The following is a 26838-nucleotide window of genomic DNA, read 5'->3' as shown; positions in this document are numbered from 1 at the left end:
ATGAAAAATATCGTAAAACAATTTTTATTTTTTGAAGATTCACGCGGCAGCCAGTGGCAGTAGCTCTGTCCACTCTTATGTTTTTCGTGTTTTACAGCATTCTCACCCTCTTGCTACTGTCACAATGAAATTTCCTGAATACAGGATGAATAAACTGATCCAATCCAATCTAATATTAACATTAAATGTAACATGTAACGTTAAAATGCCAGGTGATAATGTTGCTGTTAAACTGCAAAACAACATGAAAAGGCGATATTTACATCACGCTAAAGTTATCAGGAATAAAAGTATTTTGACACCTATAGGGCGCACCGACAGAAAGGGCACTGTCTCGGTTGCGGGTGCAATTTCAGTTTTTTTATGACTAAGGCTGTATGGGATTCAGAACAGTTTGGGTGATGCATTAGTGGTAAAATAGTAATATTATGCAGATTTCTTAAATTGGCAAAAAAAAAAAAAAAAAATGCTGTCAGACTAATAATAGAAAACGGTCAAACGTTTGACTTACTCAGATTATACTCCTGTACATGGCTGACGTAGCTGTAGACGGGCGAGTAACCGAAGATGACGAGCATAACTGCCTGGCCCTCTTCCAGGACCACGCAGTGCGCTGTGTGGCCCTCCACCGCATAGACCGGCGCGCTCGGGGCGGGGTTCCGTCGCTGCCAGGTCCTGGCTGGAATGTTGAATACCCATAGCTCGTCTGTCACGTTCCCCCGGCCAGACTCCAACTTGCCGCCGAACATGTAGATGTCGTCCTGAGCGCCCAGAGAGACATTTTAGGTGACATCGGGCTGAGGTTTCATCACTACTGTGTGAGTGTTACCTGGTAGGCCGCCAGCGAGTGGCTGTATCTGGGTGCGGGGCCGCCGTTGACAGGCACCGTATTCCAAGTGCCGCTCTCCAGATTGTAGCTGCCGAGAAACACCAACATCGCTATTAACCACTAGAACTGCCAGGACTCATCTACTAACCGAGACTGGGAATGTCAAAACAGTCCAAATTCTTCTTTTCAACTTCTGAATGCATTGGCTGCCGTTAAATAAACATAAATACAAAATGTATGATAAAAAATAATAAGTGTTCTCCAATTTAAGCAATATAAACAGTAAATAACATGTTTTGTACTTCCTTCCTCCCATCAGCTGTCAGGCTCTTTAACAAAAGAAATGGCATCTATGTGTATGTATGTATAGTTATATATTTGTATGTGTATATTTATATATTTGTATGTGTATATTTATATATTTGTATGTGTATATTTATATATTTGTATGTGTGTATATATATATAAATGGCTGAATGTTAAGACCAACCGTATATGTATTATATATGTAAGTGTATGTTTATTTATTAACTTATCTATTACCTATTTTTTATGTCGAAAATGTCTTTTCCTGTGTCTGTATTCTCACCCTCTTGCTACTGTGACAGTGAAATTTCCCGAATACGGGATGAATAGTTATCTAATCTAATCTCATCCAATACACCATGACAAGAATAAACAGTGACTATGAAATGATCCTTTGTGGCAAGCCTAGCAATGTAGTCTAACAAAGTGGTGCGCAAGCTCCAGTCTGGGGGGCACTTGGTACCAGGTCGGATGAGAAATAATTATTTCTGCCTTAAACCCAACCCACACGATATGCCAGTGACGCTCAAGTATGGAGATCAGGAGCCTACGGTGTGCTACACCCCATGGTTGCTAAATCAGAAAGACAGTTTTCATCCCGTCATAATTAGAACCCACCTAGTGCAGCAGGAACCCTGCCAATCTGTCAACGATGCTGCAGCTATGCATTCATTCACTGCGCATACTTTCTTCATACAACAAATTTGTTAGCATGCTGTGAGTATGTTTCCTTTTCATAGCAGCACCAACGGCGCTTAGTGCGCGATGAACAGGATCTCAGGAGCCATCGGCACACTGTTCGGATGACGCAATGCCAATGGTGCCATGTGTGCACCAGGCATAAAGGCCTTTTCAGATGAGCGACAGCAGTGTGCAGCCTGCCACACCATTCATTGTTTACGTGGGAGGGTCTGTTCCATAAATGTGCTTTCTTACGGTTTCCCAAGTTTTGTTACACACGAAAAGTGGCTCTCGCACCTCCACATTCTCCCCAAGCTGTTTTCACAGCTGTTATCAAGCCACACTTGTCCTTGAAATGAAAGTCGCAGCTTTCTTGTACAACAATGAAAAAGAAATGCATTAGCTTTAGGCACTTAATCTCTTGTGCAAGACAACGCTATTACACTGGTACCTCGACCTACGATCAGCTCGTGGTACGACGAAAATTTCGATCAAATAATTCGCCCGCGATAAGATCAAAATTTCGAGATGCGACCGACCAAGCCAGGTGGCCATGACATGAGAGGCTGTTTATCATTGTAGCGCACTGTCTTTTTTTGCCGCATCTCTTTCGTGTATAACAGATATCTACGAGCACTGAACGGTTTCTTTCGCCTATACATGGACCAGGAAACGCACAACGCGCATGCACGGGCAAAAAGAGGGCTTTCTGGGTAATGAAGTATACTCGTGCACACAACACCGATTGCCAATGGCACCCTTTCTCAGAATAAAACTTCATTACCCACAATCAATACGTGGGTAGGAGGTTGCATTTACGAGTCATACGGTGTTTGTAAGGTTTTTGGGGGGTTTGTAAGGGGAATCATAATCATTTATAAGGGCAGTTATCGGCAGAGGTTGACAGGTATGTGAGTGCGTTGTGGATAAAGTCCCCCCCAGCCTCCGTGTATGTCGCTGTCTCTACCCTCCGCGAAATGCGTCTAATTTTACTTCTATTAAACACATTTTATTACTATTAAACCACTAGTTATGTGTTACTTTGTTAATAGATGGCGATTTAGAAGAAATAAAACATTTTTTCCAATCCAATATCCTGTTTTTTGTGTTTTTTCAGAGGGTTGGAATAAATTAATTTGTTTTTAATTCATTTCAATGGGAAACGTTCGCTCGAGTTACGAAAAGCTCGACATACGATCTCGGAACGGATTAAGATCGTATGTCGAGGTACCACTGTATATCCTCCAACACAGGTCCGCGGTGATAAAAGAGTTGAAGACCACTGGTCTAATAGAGGCGCGTGCTTACTTGAGGATCATCTGGAAGGAGGTGACATTGAAGGTGTAGCCGCCTACGACCCACATGACCTTGTCCTGCACCAGGGCTCGGTGGGAGGCCCGGCCCAGCGAGGCGCCGAACGGTTTAACGGCGGGCAGCGCCCAAAATGCCTCGGCGGACGGCACGCGGAGGGAGCAGTCTGGGCCTTGCCAGCTGTCGTTGCAAACGCACAGCTTCTCGCCTGTCAAGTCACAGTAGCCGCGGTCGGGACTGCCGCAATTGTTGCGGCAGTACGGGATGTGGCAGGCCTCCCCCTTCCAGTATTTGTCGCACTCGCAGTACACGCGGCTGGCCGCCGAGTTGCCCGGCGTGCACTTGCCGTGGCCGGAGCAATTGTTGGGGCACGAGTTGATCCTGGAAATGGCAAAATCCAAAAATGAGATTAGGTGTACAGACTCTGTTCTGTTCTTGAGGAATAGACGTGTGCTTACGAGTAGAATATTTCAAATCCTGTCAAGTTGTAGGCAGCATCACTGAAAAAGTGTAGCAGCGCATAGCCCGATGTGGTCTCCACCTCGGGGACTGTCTCGTTCCCTCGCGTCTGAGGTACGATCAACCCACTGTCAACAAACAACAGAAAAAGTTTAGATTTATTTTATTTACTACAGTCGTAAATAGGGCTGCCACGATTCATTGACAAAGCAGTCAATTATCGCCAGACATATTGGATAGTCGGTTAAGCTTTGGTTAATCTTTGGACATTGTTGACCGCAGCATTGTCCAAATCCTCCTTGTTTAGCCCCTTGACTCTAAATGTCATTGCTAGCACTACTAGCATTGAGTGATCTTGTTTCACTGACATTGATGGCAATAGACATCCAATCCATTTGGACTGGGAGGGACGAATGAACATTGGTTCATTTGGCCCCCACATTCAATAAGATTTGACATCTAGAGCTGTCAATAACAGCCAATAACTTAACATTAAATATGCTGCTTTTAACATACTTTTTCGGACTATAAGTCGCACCAGCCAAATATTACATATATATATATATATATATATATATATATATATATATATATATATATATATATATATATAGAGAGAGAGAGAGAGAGAGATAGAGATAGAAATAGATATATATATATATATATATACATATATACATATATATATACATACATATATACATATATATATACATACATATATACATATATATATATATATACATACATATATACATATATATATATACACACATACACACATACATATACACGCATATACATATACATAATCATGTTTTTTTTGCCAATCCTTACCTAAAAACGGCAACCAGCGGAGCATACACAGAGTCTCCATCGTAAACGTACATGTGGTCCCAGCTGCACTCTGTGGCAAAGTGGTTGAAACGCAAACGAAGTACGGCGTTTGGGCTGAAAGAGGAAAGGGATGAGTATATTTGAAAGGATTTCCAGTCATGATTGCAACAATATCCAATCTAAATCTGAGTTACTCACTAGCCCTCGATAAGCCAGGTGCATTTTGTTTTGTATTTGTAGTTGACAGGACCGTCGGTCAGGAATCCCGAAGGCTCGCTCAACCTATAAAGAAAACTCATTAGTCACTTTAATACTATTGGCGATCGACGCCAATTAGGGCTGGGCGATCTGCCCCCCCCAAATATAAACACCACAATTTGTTTTTCTCATACATGTTGATTCTTTTTATGATTTTTTTGAGTGTTTTTTTTTTCCTATTTTTACAGTTCACAAATCTACCATGAAAAATATGAAAATTAATTCACAAAAGTGAATTAGGATCACTGAATACCTTCCTTGTGGTCATTTTACAAAGCAGACTAAAATTACAAAAATACATATGATAATTAAAATAGATGAAATTAAAAAAATATAGGGTGGCCCGGCGGATGAATGGTTAGCGCGTCGGCCTCACAGTGGGGGACCTGGGTTCAAATTCAGGTTGGTACACCTGTGTGGAGTTTGCATGTTCTCCCTGGGCCTGTGTGGGTTTCCTCCGGGTACTCCGGTTTCCTCCCACATTCCAAAAACATGCATGGTAGGCTGATTGGACACTCTAAATTGCCTGTAAAATGAGATGAGAGAGATGAGATACAGTACTATCTCAATTATCGCGGTTAATATGGACCAGACATGGTAGGATCACCCCTATTAAAAATAATAATATTTTTTATTTTCTTCAGTGCTGAGTCCTAGTAGCAAGAGTGGCTTCTGGTTACGAGTTTCAGCATAGATTGTCACATATTTATGAACTTTAAATTTAAAAAAACATGGAAAAAAAATTATTCAGTGCTGAGTCCTAGTAGGAAGCGGAACACAGGGGAGTTGCTTCCGCTTGCAAGTTTCAGCGTGTATTTTCACATTTTTATGAACTTAAAAAAAATTAAATTCCCCAGAAAAAAATCTGCGATGTAGTGAAGCCGCGAAAGTTGAAGCCCGAAATGGCGAGGTATTACTGTATTCATTTTAATACAGACGCTCCCCTACTTACGAACATACGACTTACGAACAACGGTACATACGAACATGTCTGCAAATTGCGTTTATGTCGAAAAATGTTCGTCAGTTCGATTTTGTATTGCATGCCTTTTTCCGAGTAGTGCTTCTTTCCGCCGCTAATACCGACGCCTGGCGCTGTGAGAGCTCAGCTAACCCAGCATCTACCTTCTTCTGCACACTTTGTTGCAATGCGGAAGTGCGTGAACGTATCTCCAGTGCGCAAAGAACCTTTTTCATTTGTATCATTAAATATCTCGTGCATCCATTATTCAATATGGTTGGTGAAAAGCGAAAGGCTTCTATTGAGGGAGGTGCAAGGAAGAGGCAAGCCATTTCATTTGAAATGAGTGGCAATAATAACGAAGCTTGAGGCGCGTTGCACGGGAATACAACTTGAATCGTTCGACCGTCAGTACCATTTATAAACAGAAAGATCGAGCAGCAGGACCCAAATATTGAACGTTGCACAAAGTTTGCAAATCAATTGAATGATGCCACCCAGTGCTACCGCATCATTTATGATGGAAAAAAGAAAACTGCGATCGTCATTAGATAGCTTCTTTCGGTCAGTTTCTAGTAAATCTCTCTCTCTCTAATGTATGTATACAGTACTGTATGTATTCTCTCCATTTTATTAAATGTTTTTTCAGTACAAACCAATGTGTGTTACTTATACAAGCCTTAAACATACAAATGCACTTATATAAACCTTCAATATACTTATATAGGACTTAAATATAAATTATAATACAAAATATAGCACTGAGCAACTTACGAACAAATTCAACTTATGAACAATCGCTCGGAACCGAACTCGTTCGTAAGTAGGGGAGCGTCTGTATTACTTTCCCATAACATTAGCAATTGATCTCGCAATTTTGCGACTTTATTAAGACCCCCCTCCGACCACATATTCTTTGTATGCCAATAATACTCCGTCATACTCCAGGGATCAGATATGTTCCGACATATTAAACAATTCAATGCTATTTTGTGTAGAAATGGACTTACTTGAACCTGCCCTGGCAATGCTGGCACTGGTCGCCCACCCATCCTGGCTCGCACACGCACGATCCGTTGAGACATTTCCCTGACAGGCACGACTTGTCGCAGGTTTTAGGGGGTGATGCGTGGGCAAACACAACCAGGTGGATCAGAACCCAAACAGCAATCCAGTTTCTGCCAGATCGGACTTTTGCCGAGCATCTCCCGAAGGGTTCCATTTTTAGCAATCGTCCAAAAACACTGAGAAGAAACTGTGACTTCGGAATCGAATAGCTTTAAGTGGGACTGCAAAAATTGTACATATTGAAAATGTTTCTTTTGAGAGAAAGAGTGGGATGAAGCTGGTTTAAAGAGGGACTTATCCAAGAGTTAGCGCATCATCTGTTAGCCTGTTTAGCTTCTCCGCAACGTTCCGGCAGCATTAGTTCATGACCGATTTTCACAAAGCAGCCATTTTTAACGCGTCAACAAGCCTCCAAGAATACACGAGGAGTCCTTCCACCAACCGCGAGCCTGAGCAAGACGTCGTCCGAGAGTAAACAAAGGCTCGGAACCAGCGAGAGGGCTGCGGCCGCCACCATGGATCTGGAGCTCCGGGACGGAGGAGGAGGCTGGGATCTCGCCGACTGGCCGCGGGTTTACGGAGCTCCCGGTGCGAGGGTACTCGCGGCCGCTTCTCCAGGCGCTTAGCCTTTAAGAAAATCGACTTGAGCTCCGTAGTGATTCATTTTCTTGTTAATTGAGCGAGTGAAGATGGAAACTGGAGTTGATGTCTTCCAAACATAACAAGAATCGGCAGCTTTCGCGAGCCAGTAAGCTCCTCAGGTTGGGAAAACTAAACAGGAGATGCGCATGCGCAATGGACAACGACTACCATTTAAAGGGAGAGTGTGCTTTTGTGCAGGGTCCCAGCCTTTTTACAATTAAAAATTACGTAGAATAATATATATTTGCGTTGAGTATGTGTTTTTATGTTTATATTTTGAGTGGAGACTTGAATTAAACCACAACAAGGGTAATTATAACTTTTTTCATTACATTCACAGGTTCTTGTTCCGCGCATGCGATCTAGCGCCCTAATACTCTATTGTACCAACAGAGGGCAGTGTGAAATAAAGTTTTAAATCACTAACAAGCTGTATTATGAAACTTTTTTTCGCTAAGGCATCATTTTGCAGTATTTTCCAAAAGAAATATATCATATGACAGTGAATAATCCTGGTACATTGATTGCTGCCAGGCTGTCTGCAGTCCAAAAAAGGGCGTCCAATAGGGCGTCTATCGCCGTCAATGGCAGCCAGTGAGTTAATTTATGAATAGCATTAAAGTCGTTTGATAAGTAGGAATGTTGTTGATATGTTTCTTGAATTATAGTGTCAATGTGTCAAATTACTGTATGCTAAATGAAAAAGCAGTCCATAACAGCCAAGACAAACAGACTCAAGGACACATTTGGTTGTTTGTTGTTGTTGTTATTCGTGCACTTCCCTACTTATTTATGTGGTAACTATATTTATTATGTTGACTAATTATTTGTTTATTATTTATGACTTATTTATTGATTATTTATGTGGCTGTTTGTTTGTTTGTTGTTGTTATTGGTGAAGCTTTAAATCTCATTATACTATAATGACAATAAAAGCATTCAATATAATTTTCTGAGCAAAAGAATGGTTTCCCTATAAGTGAAAAATAGCCACTATTTTCCCACGCTTTGAGCACCCCACCCCACTTCTCAGCACGGTTCATAAGACAAATATTATTATTCTGTATGTCTTCTCCCCTTTGCAAGGTGTTAGTGGACTTTGTTGATGTGGCCGTTCCCCAAACACGTGGAAAACAGCCAAAAGAGACACTGCCTTTGCTTTTCTTTGGAAATTCCCAGACGAAAAGTCAGCGGAGGCACCACATTTGATGAAAATACCCAAATGAAAGGCAGGGGAGAGGAGAGAGGGGGGTCTTTTTTTTTCAACGTACCAACTTGGCCGAGGCCCAAGAATCAACGAGGATTCAGTGACCTCTGAGCTGTGATTCACCAATGAGGAATGCTCTTTATGTTCCAATGGCCAATGGGAAAAAAGACCCAATGTGGTGCACCTTTTCACTCCCAATGTAAAAAAAAAAAAAATTGAATCCAGCTCTAAACGCCTGCTGCAATCCAGGAATTCCCCTCACCGGATTATTAACTACACACATTGTCTGCCACAGACGGAGAGTGTGGAGGGCTCAGACGAGACCACCCTCCGCCCAGCTTAAGTACACATTATTTTGCCATGAGTCGGCTCATCGGTTTATATATCAATCATTTTATTCGCTCCTCTATTACTACGGACTTGTTGATACATTGGAAGCAAAAACTAAGTGCAGGGAAAAATTGCACTGTTAACTACAACCATAGCAAAGGGAGTTTGACTATGAAAATAGGAGAATATTTATCTTTTTTTTGTGCTTTTTGTATTAATTAATATATATTTTTAAAGGGAAATGCTTTTTAAAGAGTTCATATGTTGTTCATTCAATTGAATATTGAATAATATTTAAACAAATACAAAATCTCATCTCATTTTCTGAACCGCTTTATCCTCATTAGGGTCACTGGGGGTGCTGGAGCCTATCCCAGATGACTCCGGTAGCCAGCCAATCGCAACGCACAAGGAGACAAACAACCATTCACGCTCACATTCATACCTAGGGGCTATTTAGAGTGTCCAATCAGCCTACCGTGCATGTTTTTGGAATGTGGGAGGGAACCGGAGTACCCGGAGAAAACCCACGCAGGCCAGGGGAGCTAATACAAAATATTCACTATTACTAATAACTCAATTTCCATACCGCTAACCCAGCTGACTGTGGCGTTTGCATGTTCTCCCCGTGAGGAAACCCACGCAGGCCTGGGGAGCAAATAAAAAATATTCACATGCTCTACCCGGGCCTGCGTGGGTTTTCTTTGGGTACTCCGGTTTCCTCTCACATTCCAATGATTTTTTGAGAGCCTTTTTATTCTATTTTTACATTTCACAAATCTACAATGAAATATATGAAAATTATTTCACAAAAAGTAAATTAGGAGCACTGAATACCTTCCTTACATGTCATTTTGCAAAGCAGACTAAAATTACAAAAATACAATTGATAAATAAAGTAGATTAAATTAAATAGATATAGGGCGGCCCGGTTAGCGTGTCGCCCTCACCGTGGGGGACCTGGGTTCAAATCCAGGTCGGTCCACCTGTGTGGAGTTTGCATGTCCTCCCTGGGCCTGCGTGGGTTTTCTCCAGGTACTCCGGTTTCCTCCCACATTTCAAAAACATGCATGGTAAGCTGATTGGACACTAAATTGGCCCTAGGTATGAATGTGAGCGTGAATGGTTGTTTGTCTCCTTGTGCCCTGCTGGACTGGACGTTTGGTCGACCGGACATTTGGTAGAACGGACGTTTGGTAGAACGGACGTTTGGTCGACTGGACGTTTGGTAGAACGGACGTTTGGTAGAACGGACGTTTGGTCGCCGGGTTGTTACTGTTGAAACCAGCTCTCAAAATTATAATCATGAGAGCGAGAGAGAGAGAGAGAGAGTGAGTTTAATATCTAAATATCTAATATCAAAATATCAACAGTAAACTCTGTCATAATTTGATAGCGAGCGAACCCGGCGACCAAACGTCCGTTCTACCAAACGTCCGTTCTTCCAAACGTCCGTTCTACCAAACGTCCGTTCTACCAAACGTCCGTTCTACCAAACGTCCGTTCGACCAAACGTCCGTTCGACCAACCGTCCGGTCGACCAAACGTCCGTTCTACCAAACGTCCGTTCTACCAAACGTCCGGTCGACCAAACGTCCGTTCTACCAAACGTCCGGTCGACCAAACGTCCAGTCGACCAAACGTTTTTCGACGAAACGCCCGGTCACAGCTGGACACCAATTGAAGGTGTCCGCCACCTCATGCCCGAAGTCAGCTGGAATAGGCTAAAGCACCCCCCGCGACCCTAGTGAGGATAAAGTGGTTCAGAAAATGAGATGATGAGTTAGTTATACATTGTACTAATCGATACCCACAGTTTAGTTATCTATTGGTACAGTTTTTTTTAATTTTCTTGTCAGACAAACTTGGACTTTGACACTAAAGGGGAGTTTCCGGGTGCTTTTGGTGTGTGTTGATGCTACAGGCGGTGAAGAGGAGGAGGAGGAAGCGGCGAGGGATGTGGTGTGCGGCGCAGTGGCCAGCGCACACGGCACGAGAGGACGTGTCGTGCGGGCTCGCTTTGCCGAGCCGCTGCCGTCTTTTTCCGGGGGACGCCAGACGGACGGCCGTCGCTCTTATCCACACACTTTTTGGGGACGCTCGGCTTATACGAGTGGAGCGGGACGCTTCGGGAAAAGAGGGGATGGACAAGCACAAAGGTTGGTGGTTTTCAACACCTTTGAGATAAAAAATGTTTTAAATTGTCAACAACAACAAATGTTTAATTCACTGACTGCTATTGACGGGGAGAGACGTCCAATCTCAGCAAGTTTTGCTGTGTTTATTCGGCTCTCATGCAGCACCAAAAACCTGATATAAAGATAGAGTACTTGGTACATAGAAAACTGAGTTTTCACATGACAGTATATAATTAAGATAGAAATATGGTTTGTGATAAAAAAATAAAAAATAAAAATCTATTACCAGTATATAAGTTTCTAAAAATGCTAATCGTTAGCTCATTAATGGTGTTTTCTGGGTCGCAGTCATATGACAGTATATCATTAAGATAGAAATGTGGTTTGTGATAAAAAAAAAATAAAAAATCAATTACCTAGTAAATAAGTTTCTAAAAATGTTAATCGTTAGCTCATTAATGGTGTTTTCTGGGTCGCAGTCATATGACAGTATATCATTAAGATAGAAATGTGGTTTGTGATAAAAAAAAATTAAAAAATCAATTACCTAGTAAATAAGTTTCTAAAAATGCTAATCGTTAGCTCATTAATGGTGTTTTCTGGTTCGCAGTAGCAAAAAGCTAGCAATTTTTTTTCACATGCAAATAAAGTCACTTACATTTTCAAATTACACAAAAAAATGGCTGATCTTGCATGAATATATAACATTATTGTTAGTTATAGGTATTCGCTGATGGATGAAGGATTAGAAATATTGCAATGGCAAGCAAAAGTAGTCTTTAGCTAATTTATTGTCAAGAATTTTACAAGTAAGGAGAAAGTCAAAATTAGGGAAAGTTCACAATAATAAAAAAAACCAAGGGGCAAGTCATGTTTTTTTGACACTTGCAGATTAATTGTAAAAAAAATCAACGACAAGTCTTTCAGCTTTTTGTTGTCCTTTATTTTTATGCGAATGTGAGCTATGCTGGCAAATGCTTATTTTTAAATTGTGCTTGATTGAGCACATTTCACTGGTTGGTGAGGGAAGTTTTTTCTCTCCCTAAAGTTGTTTGCACTGTGGCCACCGATCAATTCCAATAGCGCTAACATTGTTCTCAAAGCATTCCACACATTCCTACAGTTATTATTTAGGATGAGCAAGGCCGCTGCCGCTTTTCACACCGCGTTTGGCTTCCTGGTCGACCGGGTTGGTTAAACGAAATGGTAGAAACTTTTTGGGCTTTTTCCTTTTTGCTTATTACTTGTGAAGAACAATGTCCAGCTGTCAAAGTGGGGGCAGGACACTTTGAAAGAAACAAGTGTTGACTCCCACTTGCTGTGTTTCAATGGACCACTGTTGCATGATGACCAATTCATCCTTTTTTTTTCATGTCTTTCATGTCATTTCATTCATGGGGGCGCTTAAGCCCACTCGGGGAATTTTTGAGGAGCATTCATGGACGCTTTATCTCATTGGCTACCATTAACGGCAATGGATGTCTAATCCATTCACTTAAATAATAATAATACAGTCGTACCTCGACTTACAAAATTAATTGGTTCCAGAACTTGTTTCGTAACTTGGATTTTTCGTAAGTAGAGCAGTACTTTATATGTAAATTCTCTAAGTTGTTCCACGGTCCTCGAAAAAATGCTAACTGAACCTTTTTAAAAATGATCACAGTGGCCCAATTTTGTATGAAAAATTTGAGAAACACAAAAAGGAGAGAATGGATTATTAATGTATTAAAATGAATAACAAGTATGTAAAAACATTTTCTATTCGTTCAGAAGTATAAAAAATAAATATATAATACATATCATGTATATATATTAAAATAGTTCTCTGTTTGTTTAGCTCTTTTTAATCTATTTTAAATAATAGTATAACCATGTTGTTTAGTGCATTGTGTATCACAACAATAGACATACAATTCATTTAAACTGGGAAGACTGGACATCAATGCTCATGTTTTATTGGAATTGCTCAACGACAAATGTATTTGGGCTGGGAGATGGTGAATGAAAATTAACAACACATTTTAAAATATAGATATTATTAGATTTTTTTATTTTAAATTTGTTACCATTAAAAAAAATCAATCACAGAATATTTACTATTAACTCATTGGCTAACATTGATCACTGTCAGCCCCTCAATGTCCAAATGGATTGGCCGTCTATTGCTGCCATTGGCATTGAATCGTGTTCTTTCAATGACAGCCATCCCAGCACAAAATTATTTAAAAACAAATAATTGCGAATGGCAATGAATGAGTTAAAATTGACAAATGGAGACATACTTTTCCTGTGTCTGTATTCTCACCCTCTTGCTACTGTGACAGTGAAATTTCCCGAATACGGAATGAATAAAGTTATCTAATCTAATCTAACATACGACTTGAACCGGGTTACAAGAGTTCATTTTAAGGCCAGGAAAACGAAAGTTCACTTCGAGTGTCGTGATGAAAAAATCAAATAAAATAAAAAACGAGTAGCAGGATGCTGAAGGAGATTTGACAAAAGCGACAGGTGGGGGAACCCGGAAAACATTCCAAGACGGGGCTCGGGGTACTGAGATGACAAGGCCAGGCTTTGTTTGGGACGGCAGACCGAGAGCAGACAGTTTCGGTGCAGGAGAGAAGAAAGGAGAGTTCATCTTCCCACACGTCAACTCTCTCACAATCTTTTTTTTTTCAAATTCTTCTTCTGGGTGTTGTTGGCAGAGATTGCCTGTTCTTGTGAATGACGAAGGGGCTTTTGGAGGATCTCTAAAAGTACGCATTTACATCTGCGTTTTGAGGTTTTTTTCTAGGCCAAGGCAGATGAGTACTGAAACGAATACAGTGATTCCTCGAGATACGAGCTTAATTCGTTCCGGGACTGAGCTCGTATGTCGATTTACTTGTAATTCAAATGAACGCTTCCCATAGAAATGAACTAAAAACTAATTAATTTATTCCAACCCTCTGTAAAAACACCAAAAACAGGATATTGGATTGAAAAAACATTTTTATTTGTTCTCATTCGCCATCTATTAACAAACTAACAAATAACTAGTGGTTTAATAGTACTAAAATTAGACGGATTTCGCGGAGGGGAGAGAGATAGACATAGAGAGGGGGGGGACTTTTTACACGGCAACACGCTCGTAACAGCATAAACAAATTTAAATGAACTTGGATTACGATGCAGACACACTCAAAAATAGGTTTAATCTAACCTTACACTAAACTTAATTCTAATCTTGTTTAAAATTGTGCTACTTTTCTTCTCCCGGGTTGGCTGTATTTTCCCCGCCTCCACCCTGACTTTCAGATGCAACCTATCGAGCAATTTTTGCTTTTGTTTACCCTTCAAAATATTCCCAAAATGATGCACACAAATGTCCTCACAATAGGATAACGCACGACCACTTGCCAAGGAGAAGTAGTATATACTCCTCTCGTATTAGCGAACAAGCTCCGCCATTCGCACTGACTAACGGGAAAAAAAACACTGAAAAAATGCAACGCTCCGCCCAGTGCTCGTAGAGACATTACATGAGGAAGTTGCGAGGAGAGAGACAGTGCCCATGATGTTCTTATGAGCAGCCTCTCGCGTCCGTTGTATGCTCGTATATTAAAATTTGTCTCGTATCTCAAGATAAATATTTGCCCGAAACTTTACTTGTATCTGAAATTGCTCGTATGTCGGGGCACTCGTATGTCGAGGTATTAGTGTCCAGCCAATACCGGTGTCAACCATTTTAAACTACATTTTCTGATGATCTTTTTAAACAAGGCAAATAGACATTTAATCTAAGAATTTCTGGATCAGCCCTTTAGTGTAGACCAGGCCTCCATTTGACTTATTGGCTGCCATTGATAACTGGTTGCGATCATGACCTGTAAAAAGTCGGGGTGTCATTTTAGTTTAAAATCATGAGTAGAAGTTCAATAAATTGGCCATCATTTGACAACTATGGGATTGTAAACAATGGAGACGAACGGTACAGATGTACTTAGCTTCTTATTTTATTTGTGGATATGTTTGTGAACATCTGTAGTCAGTTACTTTAAGTAATAACAACAACTCTTCATCCATCGACATGAAAAAAATCTTGTTTCTTTTCCAAAGCCATTGTTAATGGTGTGTTTCTTCACCAAGTCGTTGTAACAAATAAGTTTTCGTATTTTTGGGAAATTCCTTCTGGTTCAGAGGTAAAAGATGCTGGTAATGCCGCAACATCTGACACAGGCTGTGCAGAAGTCAGTTTCACTTTTTACAATCCAAAGGTGATGATTATGCTCTTAGTATTTCCATCCGTTCATTTGGGAATGATGATTTTGAGTGTTTTTAGGTGCAAAAGAAATTGTGAAAAGCCGCTTAGAGATCGTAAACTGCAATTGCGGATGCATTCATAACGCAACTTAAAGTAAAACCAATACAGGATTGTGAGTGCTAATTTATTTTGCAACAAGTTTAGTGAGGACACATGAAAGCGTATCAAGGCCTCATGAGGGGCGCGGGAAATTCGGAAGCCAGCGTAGCCTATAAAAAGATGAAAAGAAGAACGGCATTGGCGCTACCTGGAAGCGAGCGGACGGGGGCCTCCTGTGGAACCCCCGTGGATGCACTCCCGTGACTTTACTGGCCACAGAAGACCCTGCAACATGTGCTTTTTCTTTTGAAGGACTTTACAGGAGAAGAGCGAGGTTCATGATCGTTCCCGCTGGCGAGTGAATAACGAGTATGCGAAGTAGCTTTTCTTCAGGAGTGCCGCATTGCTTGTTAGTTTTTATTTGCTGGTGGCTACTTCCAATTTCAATGGCCTTTGACTAATTGGCTGCCATTGAAAGCGCTACATTTGTTCATTAACCTCTCCCAGTCAAAATGGATCGCACGTTTCGTGCTATCAATTCACCTAAAGAAGAGCATTCACAGCCAGCCCTCCCAGTTCACCGTATTTATTCGAGTATAACGCGCACCCATAATTTGCGACTAAAAATTGGTATACATTTTTTTTCACTTTTTCTCTAAATGGAATTTACCATTTTAAATCCTTAAAGTGTAATTCATCAATATAATATTAAAAAAAAAATTAAAGTCTGATTCTTCATCATCACATTCACCAAACAATTGATTCCATTCTTCTTGAGTTATTTTTTCCAAGTGTGAGCACTGGCCAATAGAACGGGCTCTCGCACCCCATCTGGTGGCCAAAGACAGGTTTTACATCTCCCAATTTAACGGCTGTCGAAGGGCAGTGTTTCACCGGGATTCTTGTATAACGCGCACCTGAACTTTGCTTCAGTTTTTTGGTACAAAATTTTGCGCGTTATACTCGAATAAATACAGTAAGTAAAGTGGACTTCCAATGTTGTCAGTGGTAGCGATTGAGTTAAAAGAGGAGCTGTTTAACCGTTTAACTCAGCAATGAAAACACTCAGAGGTGACTAACGCTGTTTCCAACTATCGTCTAAATGTGATGCTCCATGTTTTGACCGAAGTTTTCCGTGACCGGACGTTTCGTCGAAAGACGTTTGGTCACCGGACGTTTGGTCCCCAGACGTTTGGTCGACCGGACGTTTGGTCGACCAGACGTTTGGTAGAACAGACGTTTGGCAGAACGGACGTTTGGTCGCCGGGTTCGCTCGCTGTCAAATTATGACAGAGAGTTTACTGTTGATATTTTGATATTAAACTCACTCTCTCTCTCATGATTATAATTTTGAGAGCTGGTTTCAACAGTAACAACCCGGCGACCAAACGTCCATTCTACCAAACGTCCGTTCTACCAAACGTCTGTTCGACCAAACGTCCGGTCGACCAAACGTCCGGTCGACCAAACATCCGGTCGACCAAACGTCCGGTCGACCAAACGTCCGGGGACCAAACGTCCGGGGACCAAACGTTTTTCGACGAAACGTCCGAGTACCAAGTTTTCAGGAAGAAAAAAGGCCATTTTGGAAGACGTGGAGTGAAATTACAATGTTTCTATGATTTGCTCATGTTTAAAGATTTGGATGGGATTGTATCATAATCACTGGGTCCTTGTTGCAGATGTTTTTTGACAGACAAACAGTCATTCTTCCAGGCCGTTCTGATGGAACTGTCCTTTACTATTATTATTATTATTATAGGATCGGCTGTTTTAAATGTATTGTGCTTGCTTTTCAGGTTTTAGTTCCAATGTGATCACAGTCATACATTCTAGGACAGTCATCGAAAAAAGTTCCGGTCGTTTTGAAAAACAGATTAGATTACATTAGATAACTTTATTCATCCCGTATTCGGGAAATTTCATTGTCACAGTAGCAAGAGGGTGAGAATACAGACACAGGAAAATACATTTTAGACATAAATAAATAGTGACAAGTAATACATTGTTCCAAGTAGATGGATGTCCCTCATGTTGATGAGGAGAGAGGATTTTCTTTTGCTATCTAAAATGGAGATTAAAAGTATTGTTTGATTTCCCACTGAAGTCCAGACAGTTTTCCGAGCCTGACCAGTGCGAACTAGACTCGTGGCAACTTCAGATAAAAAACGAGTCAAACGTGAATACTAGAATTGCCTATCTTGTAAAATATCAACACAGTGGCACAAAATACACATTTAATACCAGTGTCTCGTTTCCATTCCGTTTTGTATTCCCACTTCCTTTTTTGGACTTTCTTTCTTTTCAGACACTCGATGATGTCACTCCTGAAAACCCACCCATTTGCGTGGTCATCACTTAAAATTGAATTTAAATTTGAAAGTAACTAGCAACTTTAATATATTAAATATAGTTTTGCCATAATTACATTTTAAAAACAATTTAATAATGGATTACAATGTACTCTAAAACTACTAGTTAAAATAACAGGGAAGGAAAATAAAGGCAGAAACCCTACAACTGCAAATCACAAGTTATTTGGTGGCTGACACTTTTTAAATAATAGATTCAGTTATCAAAATATCCCACATTTTTCTCTCCACTGAAAGATGTTACCTATTTTGTTAATAAAACCAAATTTGGATTTATAATTGCAGAAATTTTAGAAGGCGTTTTGCAATGATGCACTGTTTTTAGTCAAAAAGAACATTTTAGTTTCTTAGTAGTTACAAATGAATAAAAACTGTTAAATCTGGAAAATCTGACATTAACAATGAGAATTTAATAGGCCTTTCCACAAAAAAAATCTTAATTTTAGCACTGTATGCAAACAAAAACACATTTCTACGATTAAAATATTGCTAGCAGTTTTTCAAAATAGACTTAAGATTTTGTTATCATTTTTCTTTTTCTTGGTTGTTTTATAGCCAACTCATTTAATGGAAAGTCAAAGTGAAAAACATTGTGAAAAGGTGAAGGGGGTAAAAAAAAGGAGAGTCAGCGTGGCAAGTCCAGATGTGCAAGTCGCACAAGTGTGTTTCTATTTTGCACATCTGCCGCTGCACCACATCCCAAAATACGAGATAGCGAGCCAGTAAGGGTGGGAGCGAGGATGATTCATCCCAAGAGGACATTTTAAAATTGTCCGAAATGTGACTTCTAGCTGAAGACCTCCTTCTCCCAAACATCTTGCCTGTCGGTTGACTTTATTGCATCACCGCAATGACGTGAACTCAACCAACCCCCTTTTTTTTTACTTTTAACCCTTCTATAAGTTGACAAACCGCAACAAAATTGCAGCAGTGAGAACGTGGTTTTATTTAAAGAAAAAAAAAACTGTGAAATAACGCGCAAGCCTTTTGGCCGCCGTTGATGGTGATAAACTTTGAATTCTTTGCAAGTGGGAGGGCAGGCGACAAATCATTGAATGTTCATTTGCTGCCAACTCTCGCAGATTCAATGGATTGGACGTCTGCTAGTGACAACCTCATTTTAATTCATGTCAAATGTATTCATGTTATTCATTTATTTTATTTTAAGAACGCACAAAAAAGGGGGGAGTGTAATGTTTCTGCCAATGAATGACGTATAAAGCCCTGTTTTTGTTTTGTTAGATTTGTTTTCCAACTTTTAAAGCCCTGTTTTTTTTGTTAGAATGTTTTACAACGTTAGTGGCAAAACTCTTCAATAGCTTCCAAACTGTTTTGACCATTTAAAATAATTTAATTGGCGCATCAGCATTAGAGGATTTTAGTTTGAGGCAAATCATGATAAGAAGTTGTTTATTGAACTATTAATGAATCAAAACAGACCTCAGGCTCCAGTTCCCTGCATAGTGCACGCTACACTTCTTTAGAAACCTTCATTGAGCGCATTATTCCACTTCCTGTTTACAACACGGTCCAACATAGAGGGGGGGGTACATCCTGTCATCTGACTGGCTTTCCCAGGCCCCCACCACAACTAAAGGTTCATCTGAGTTAACATCCGCAAACAAACGTAAACGCAATAATGGGTTTGGGGTGCAAGTGAGTTCAGCCTCGGTTGGAAAGGAAGATTTTGGAAACGGCTTCTGAACTTTGGTAACCTTTTGAATCGTATATGAAAACATCAGCTTGTTCTGGTAATGTTGTGTTGAACATAGCCTAATCAAGTACAGTCATACCTCTACTTACGAATGCCTCTAGGTACGAATGTTTCAGGTTACGAAAATTTTATATGCAAATGAGTGACTCAAGATACGAAAAAGATCCAAGTTACAAAATCCCCCAAAAAGTACATGCATTTCCTTATCTGTTATTTTATTTTTAATTCCCCTTATTAAGCGATTGAAAACCGAATACTGAATATTTTCACACACAGACATAGGGCACACGTAAAAGTCTAAAAGGTACTACAAAGAGGAGAAATTTCAGCGGGGCACATTTTCATATGCTTCATTTATTTAAAGACATTAATAAATCATTTCCTTTTAATTTTCTCTCATTTTTGTGTGTTTCCTCACAGCTTTCAAATGAAATTGGGACACTTTAACTGATTCTAAAGGGTTTAGTTGGTAGTTTTGTGAGGACCGTGGAACGAATGAGAGAATTTACATATAAAGTACACTTCTACTTACGAAAAAAAGTCTTGGAACCAATTAATTACGTAAGTATAGGTACGGCTGTAACTTGTAAGATCATCAAAGTCAAGTAAGAATCAGGAGAGAATTGAAGAATGGGCTGATGCAGCATGAGCAGAAGTCATAACAAAGAGTCCAGCTGTCTGGCGTCTGAAATATGTAAAGCTTCTCAGCATTTGTCAGCGAGTGTTGCAAAATTGTCTTCCTGGTTATCGTCTTTGAAGTCTCACTTCGCTTAGCACATTGGAGAAAACGATACTTGTGAGAGAGGCCATTCTGGATAGACCCTTGGTTAAAAAAAATCAGACTTATTCATTCAACTGAATGGTGATAAGACACAAAACTTTGGATCCTGCTGTGGGCCAATGGTGACAGACATGGTCATTTGTTGGCTATCTTAAAGACACTAAATTCGCTCACTGACAGTGATATACATCCAATTCATTTATGGCTTATTTCCTTTGCAGATGGTGCTCCCAGTTCAAATTGAGTGGATGTATACCAGTGACAAACTATTACAATTCACACCAGATGATTGGACATCATATAATGAAAATATTATTCAACGGCCCTGAAGGAGTTAGCGTGGGCTTATGAAATAACTTCAGATTTCTCAATGTTCAGCACATTTTCAAACAGCTTTTTATGTCATTACTGTTACAGATGCAGCTATTTTACTGAATTATAGCATGTTTTTGTTTTTATTCAACATACAGTCAGACTCGCAGCCATTTGTTTTAAACCAAAGCATTTATGAATCTGTCAAGAGTTTATATATATATATATATATATATATATATATATATATATATATATATATATATATATATATATATATATATATAATTTTAAAAATACATTATATATATATATATATATATATATATATATATATATATATATACATAATATATATACATATTTATATATATTATTGGAATATATCACATTAGTCTTCTGTCGCAAGATGGCCACCAGTTAGTTATGCTCCTTAGATATATAATATCAATGTTCGCACCCATTTATTTGGGTTTCTGGAGAGAAATTAGGTCACATTCCAGAAACATTTGCAAACACATTAAGTGACCCAAAAATGTTCCAAAATAAACATGAAAATACCCAAAATCCATGGGAGTTTAAACCACCCTGAAATATTCCCACATTATTTTTCTTGAAATTGTATTTTCTCTTTGGGGGATTATGTTATTTGCTCTCCAACTAGCTTTTGACTAGCAGGAAGTGTAGACATTAAATAAAAGTTTTAGCACCATTTGCACGTAAAGAAAAAAATAATGAAACATACAGAATCCTTGGCGAAAGGGAATGGGTATCGGTATTCCAACTCTTGTTGTTTGTGTCTCCGCAGTGCTGGAGCAGCTCCTGATGGAGCTCCACCACTTCCTTCTCATCCTGGACAAAGAGACCTTAAGCGGCAACGCTACTGTCCACAAGGGATTGCTGACCGACCTACTCCAGTCCTACGGGACGTCGAACGGTACCAGTACAAGACTAGAAAACCTGTATTGCATTGTCACGGACATTCTGTTCCGAAAACAAACCGAGGGTCCGACTTCCCGCTCAACTCTCGTGAGAATACGTTTCAACAACAAGCCGCAAAAACTTGCACGGAAATGTCTTCCAGCCATAAATAACAGCAGCCCAGCGGCAGTTTTATGTTTTGAGCGTCGAAGCCACCAGCAAAGACGTCTTAGGACAGTTTAGCAGGATCTAGGCAAGGAAGATGATCTTTAAAACCTCCAGACTACTGAGGGACTGTGTGGTAACCTCAGTCTCAGTCTGCAGAACGTCCCCACCTTGTGGACTTCCTGTGTGTGGCTCCAGTTTTTTACCTAGGTCTACAATGTCTTGTGTGTCTTGTGTCTGTCTTGCTACTGCAACCAAGACATTTCCCGAATACGGGATGAAATAACGTTCTGATCTAATCTAAACAAATCGGAGATTTGAATTATCGCAAATATGAATGGAGGCGTCAATTTGCAAACACTGCATCTGATGTGGACCAATGAGGCCTCGCGAGACCTAAATAATTACACGGTGCTCAGAAAGATAGCATACTAAAGAGGGTAGACACAATTTCAGGGTGATACAGGGAGTCCTTGGGTTGCAATGTCCTCAACCTACGACGCTTCAACTTCGCGTTTGCCGTTAAGTCCCTTGCGACATAGTTTCTGCTTGCCTAGTGCTTGTACGCCTGGAGTATGTTTGCTCTTTTAGCGGAGAGTTGGGTCTTCTGGGTTCACCCAAAAAATAACAATTACCATGGAAATGAAGCTTAAGATCATTACAAAAAAAAACGAGATAGGAGACACCAATGCACATGAGAAAAAATATGCTACGTTCAAAACAAAGTTAAACTGTCGAGTGAAAACGCCTCACTTTTCATCAAATGCATTTTTGGGCACATAGGCCCACGCCCACGCTTCATAAGCCCACGCTAACTCCTTCAGGGTCGTTGAATAATATTGACGTCTCCGACAGTCAAAGTCAAACAACTTCTGGTTCACGTAACTGAAAAATAAGAAGAGGAATGTAACAAATCAGGTTGCATATACGCGTCATCTTGCAATGTTGATGCTGTGTTCTGTGTTAAACGCACCGTGGGAGGGGCAAAGTTGGTTTTGGTTTTGGTTTTTTGACGTCACAGTGGTAGTACTGTTCCATGGTTTGGGTTGCAAATAAACCATTGAAAACCATAACTCTCCTTCTCAGTAACAATGGTAGGTCCGTAACATATATATTTTTTATATACATTTTCTTTTTTGAAACAAAACATTTTGACATGAATTTTGAATTTAACAGTAAAATCTGACTCACGCTAATTTTCACGTTACATCGCCAGCAAAGGAGTGGATTTTCAGAACTCCCAAAAATTTCAAACTGTGAGAGTCAAAGAGCCACACCACTCAGTGACCTGCCAAAACAGACAAACACACAAAAACACACAATTAAAACCATATTATCCACCATAACACTTTTTCCCCTTGCAATGCAACAACCCGTTCATTTCAAGGTAAGTGTCCACCCTCAACACATACATCGAATGCAACTTTAACGCTTCAACTACCCTGGAGGTTGCATTCATTCAGAGATTTTCCTGTAAAAAAACAGTCAAGATCGTCAGTGTTTAGTCGGCCAACACATTTCAAAAAGCAAATAAAACCTCAAAAGGATGTCTTAAAAGTAAAAAGACCATCGTGTCCATGATAAATGGAGTGAAGAAAAGCCAAAGGAAGGATGGAAGTCACAGTGAGTCCCCTAGCTTTTTCCTGTTCCGTGTTCAGGTTTTGGCGCCAGTCCTCAAGTCCACACTTCCTCTCCTGGCTCTCGGCTGCATGATTATTCCGAAGCCGCTTTGGTCCATGAGGCCACTGACAGCGTTTTATAAATAGCCCGTCAACTCTCCAAACTCAAAGGGAAACTTTCCTTTTCTTTCCGGCCCAGAGTTCAATTTCAAAGGGGTCGGATGCTCTCTTTGATGCCGTCAGTTCGCTGAGCAAAAACGTGTTCGATTTGAGAAGAAAAAAAAAGGTTAAGGTGACCAGATGGTGAAACCGCATGGTTTGTTTTTTTACACAACTGTTTACGAGACTTGTCAAAGCAACATTCTCCCACACTGGAATTACTCCGTGGTCAAAATGATTATTTGCGTGTGTGTGTGTTTGTGTGTTCTCGACGTGGACAAACGTTCTTAAAAGATAATGTTTAACCCCTCTATGCCCGAACTTACATCTAACAAATATGCATCAAAAATAATTGAGGAATTCATATACAGCGTATATATATATATATATATATATATATATATATATATATATATATATATATATATATATATATATATATATATATATATATATATATACAAATGTAAAAAAAAAACTTACAGCTAAGAAATATGCATAAAAAATAATTGAGGTATCCATATACAGCGTATACATATACAAATGTAAAAAAAATAAAATTGAGGAATGAATGAATCGTAATCTCGTTTTTATTATTTTTAATACTTTTTTGAGAAATAATGTTGTTTTTAAAATGGGGGAATATATATATCATTTCTTACTATACGTCTTTATATTTTTGTTAAACTGGTTTCAATTCACAGCAGCAGGATGATGGACATTTTGTATCATCTCATTTCTGAAGTGCTTTATCCTCACTCGGGTCACGGGGGGTGCTGGAGCCTATCCTAGCTGACTTCAGGCCCGAGGCGGGGGACACCCTGAATTAGTGGCCAGCCAATCGTAGGGCACAAGGAGACAAACAACCATTCACGCTCATACTCATACCTAGGGGCAATTCAGAGTGTCCAATCAGCCTACCATGCATGTCTTTGGAATGTGGGAGGAAACTGGAGTACCCGGAGAAAACCCACGCAGGCCCGGCTGAACATGCAAACTCCACAGAGGTGGACCGACCTGGATTTAAACCCAGATCCTCCACTGTGAGGCCGATGGGCTATAGATGACATCAGTCTTGTTATTTTTTTATGTTTTAAGAATTGTCCTTTTTATTTTGTGTGTGTTTTGTTTTTAAGTGAAGGGGGAAAAAATCTGAAAATTGGGAAGGAAATATTTAGAAAAACAGAACATTTAAAAAACGAAAAGAAATTACTCAGAAAAACTGCATTCGCTCCGTAAATTATATTTTGGCCCAATGTAATAGATTTTTTTATAGCTAAACAATTTTTCTTAGAATGATGACGACCAATTTTGTCTTTTTATGGCCTTGACATAGGTGCGGACGAGGAATACATCTACATGAATAAAGTGATTGTCAGTAGCAAAGAAAAACAAGAAAAAGGTAATTGTTCGAATTCTACTGTATCAAGTTATTGCTTTTTTAATTTATTTTTTTTGTAAATGTGAATACAAATGTTTTCCCTCCCCAATAAAAAATCCAGCTCCATTAGTGGCAGTCAATGAGTTAACATTGACTTCTTATTAATAAAGTGAGGCCGGTCATTGTCAAATTTCACTACTGGATCTGGAGCTGTTTTTCTGTAATTAAATAGTTGAAAGAATGAGAGGGGTTAAAATCTTCATCAATTGGACGTCTAGCTCCATTAGTGGCAGTCAATGAGTTAAAAAAAATATTGACCTCTTATTAATAAAGTGAGGCTGGTCTTTGTCAAATTTCACTACTGGATTTGCAGCCGTTTTTCTGTAATTAAATAGTCGAAAGAATGAGAGGGGTTAAAATCTTCAACTAAATTCTTTCTTAAAGTCCAAACAAAACAAGGGAGCTCCAGATGCGAGGAACTATGAAGAAACAGACAGGAAATGGCGCTCGGCTCGTCTGCGACCACAGCTCACGTCTGCTTTTTACTTGAACTCAGTCCGCAAGGTGACATAAATCACGTCGGCGGTAATATTTCGACCCACTTGGATAAAGTCAACGCGGCAGACAGGAAATCGGCTTGAAGCCATTTAAACGCTGTTCAAATTCACAATCCAGTTGGGATTATAGTCCGGCTGTTGAATAAACGTGGCACAGAAACATGAAATTGAGCTACACCAAACAATCAGAAGAAGCGGGTCAAGAAATGTCGTACCGGGGTCGCCCTGTTGAAATTGAGTCTCATTGGATTTGAGATAATATAGTATGTCTTAAAAGCATAAGCCATGTTGAACTTCTTAAAGCCTGAATTTACATTTATAACTAAATACCAAGCCGCTTGATGATGTAGAGCAGGGGTCTCAAACTTGCGGCCCGCGGGCCAACTGCGGCCCTCGGGACGATAATTTGCGGCCCCCGTCTTAATATGAAAGATTAATGTTCGTGGGCCCGCAAAATTGATATGAATGACACTTGTGTTCGGAGCAATGTTCCCTCTAAGCTGCGCGCGTGCGCAATTGCGCACTACTCTCGTCTTCTCTGCGCAGTAACAATCATATGGCGCGCAGTAAAAAAAAAAATCGAATTTTTTTTTTTTTTTTTTTTTTTTTTTTTTTTTTTTTTTTTTTTTTTTTTTTACCCATGATGGCGCCGTTTAAGTGGCAGCCAGTGGCAGTAGCTCTGTCCACTCATGTTTTTCGTGTTTTACAGCATGTTTTACATGAAAAATTAGAGGGAACATTGACATGCACCTGCTTGTGGCAGGTGTGATACTGGTGTGCCCATAGCGAGCAATGATGATGTCGTGACCGGATGATTCACCTAAAGACGTTTCGCCGACGGACGTTTGACAGACGGACAGGTCGTACTAGTATTTGTTAGTTTAATTATTAAATACAAATACTAGTATTTGTATTTAATCATTAAACGCTGTTTTCAGCTGGATTTGACCGAATTTGAGACCATTTTGAGCCGTTTGGCGAATGGACGTCTATAGACGTTTTTTTGCCTCCATCGCGATATCATCCAGTATTTGTATTTAATCATTAAATGCTGTTTTAGGATGGATTTGACCCGATTGCTGTCATTTTACGGCTCGGTTCTGCTACATCTGCCTGCCCAAGCGTGCTTATTCCCGGACTGCCATGCCCGCCCAAGAGTGCTTATTCCCGGGCTGCCATTGATGGTAGACGAACATTGATTTTTACTATAATTTGGAAAACACCGGCGGCGGGCCGGATTAAAAATCCTAACGGGCCGTATATGGCCCGCGGGCCGAGGTTGAAAAACTTGTACACACACGATCCGGCGGGGCGAGCGTTCGAATCCCGTTTCGGCGAAACCTCCGTTCGGCCGAATGAACGTTCGGTGGAAGGTCCATTCGGCGACCTGCCCGTCTGTCAAACGTCCGTCGGCGAAACGTCTTTAGGCGAATCATCCGAGTACCGATGATGTCGCTCACACTGGTACTCAGTGCGCTCAGGGAG

General features: G+C 40.1%; 2 protein-coding genes across 2 annotated transcripts in view; one reads left to right on the top strand and one right to left on the bottom strand.

The window, feature by feature from the left end:
- atrnl1b (attractin-like 1b) overlaps nt 1–7509 on the bottom strand; it is a 57925-nt gene extending 50416 nt beyond the window's left edge. The window contains exons 1-7 of the mRNA XM_077625985.1: nt 6653–7509; nt 4622–4705; nt 4424–4537; nt 3586–3714; nt 3125–3508; nt 830–917; nt 512–761 (exon numbers count right to left, since the gene is read on the bottom strand). Of these exons, the coding sequence (XP_077482111.1) occupies nt 512–761; nt 830–917; nt 3125–3508; nt 3586–3714; nt 4424–4537; nt 4622–4705; nt 6653–6864 (1261 nt within the window). The 5' untranslated portion in view covers nt 6865–7509. The remainder of the gene's footprint in view (nt 1–511; nt 762–829; nt 918–3124; nt 3509–3585; nt 3715–4423; nt 4538–4621; nt 4706–6652) is intronic.
- A 3331-nt stretch (nt 7510–10840) lies between these two features.
- The window catches only part of afap1l2 (actin filament associated protein 1-like 2), a 35641-nt gene continuing 19643 nt past the window's right edge, over nt 10841–26838 (top strand). Inside the window, exons 1-3 of the mRNA XM_077626059.1 lie at nt 10841–11048; nt 21360–21488; nt 24752–24817. Coding sequence (XP_077482185.1) covers nt 10847–11048; nt 21360–21488; nt 24752–24817 — 397 coding nt within the window. The 5' untranslated portion in view covers nt 10841–10846. The remainder of the gene's footprint in view (nt 11049–21359; nt 21489–24751; nt 24818–26838) is intronic.

Source organism: Stigmatopora argus, chromosome 18, assembly GCF_051989625.1.
Source record: "Stigmatopora argus isolate UIUO_Sarg chromosome 18, RoL_Sarg_1.0, whole genome shotgun sequence".
Classification (NCBI taxonomy): domain Eukaryota; kingdom Metazoa; phylum Chordata; class Actinopteri; order Syngnathiformes; family Syngnathidae; genus Stigmatopora; species Stigmatopora argus.
This window is presented reverse-complemented; position numbering and strand designations above follow the sequence as displayed.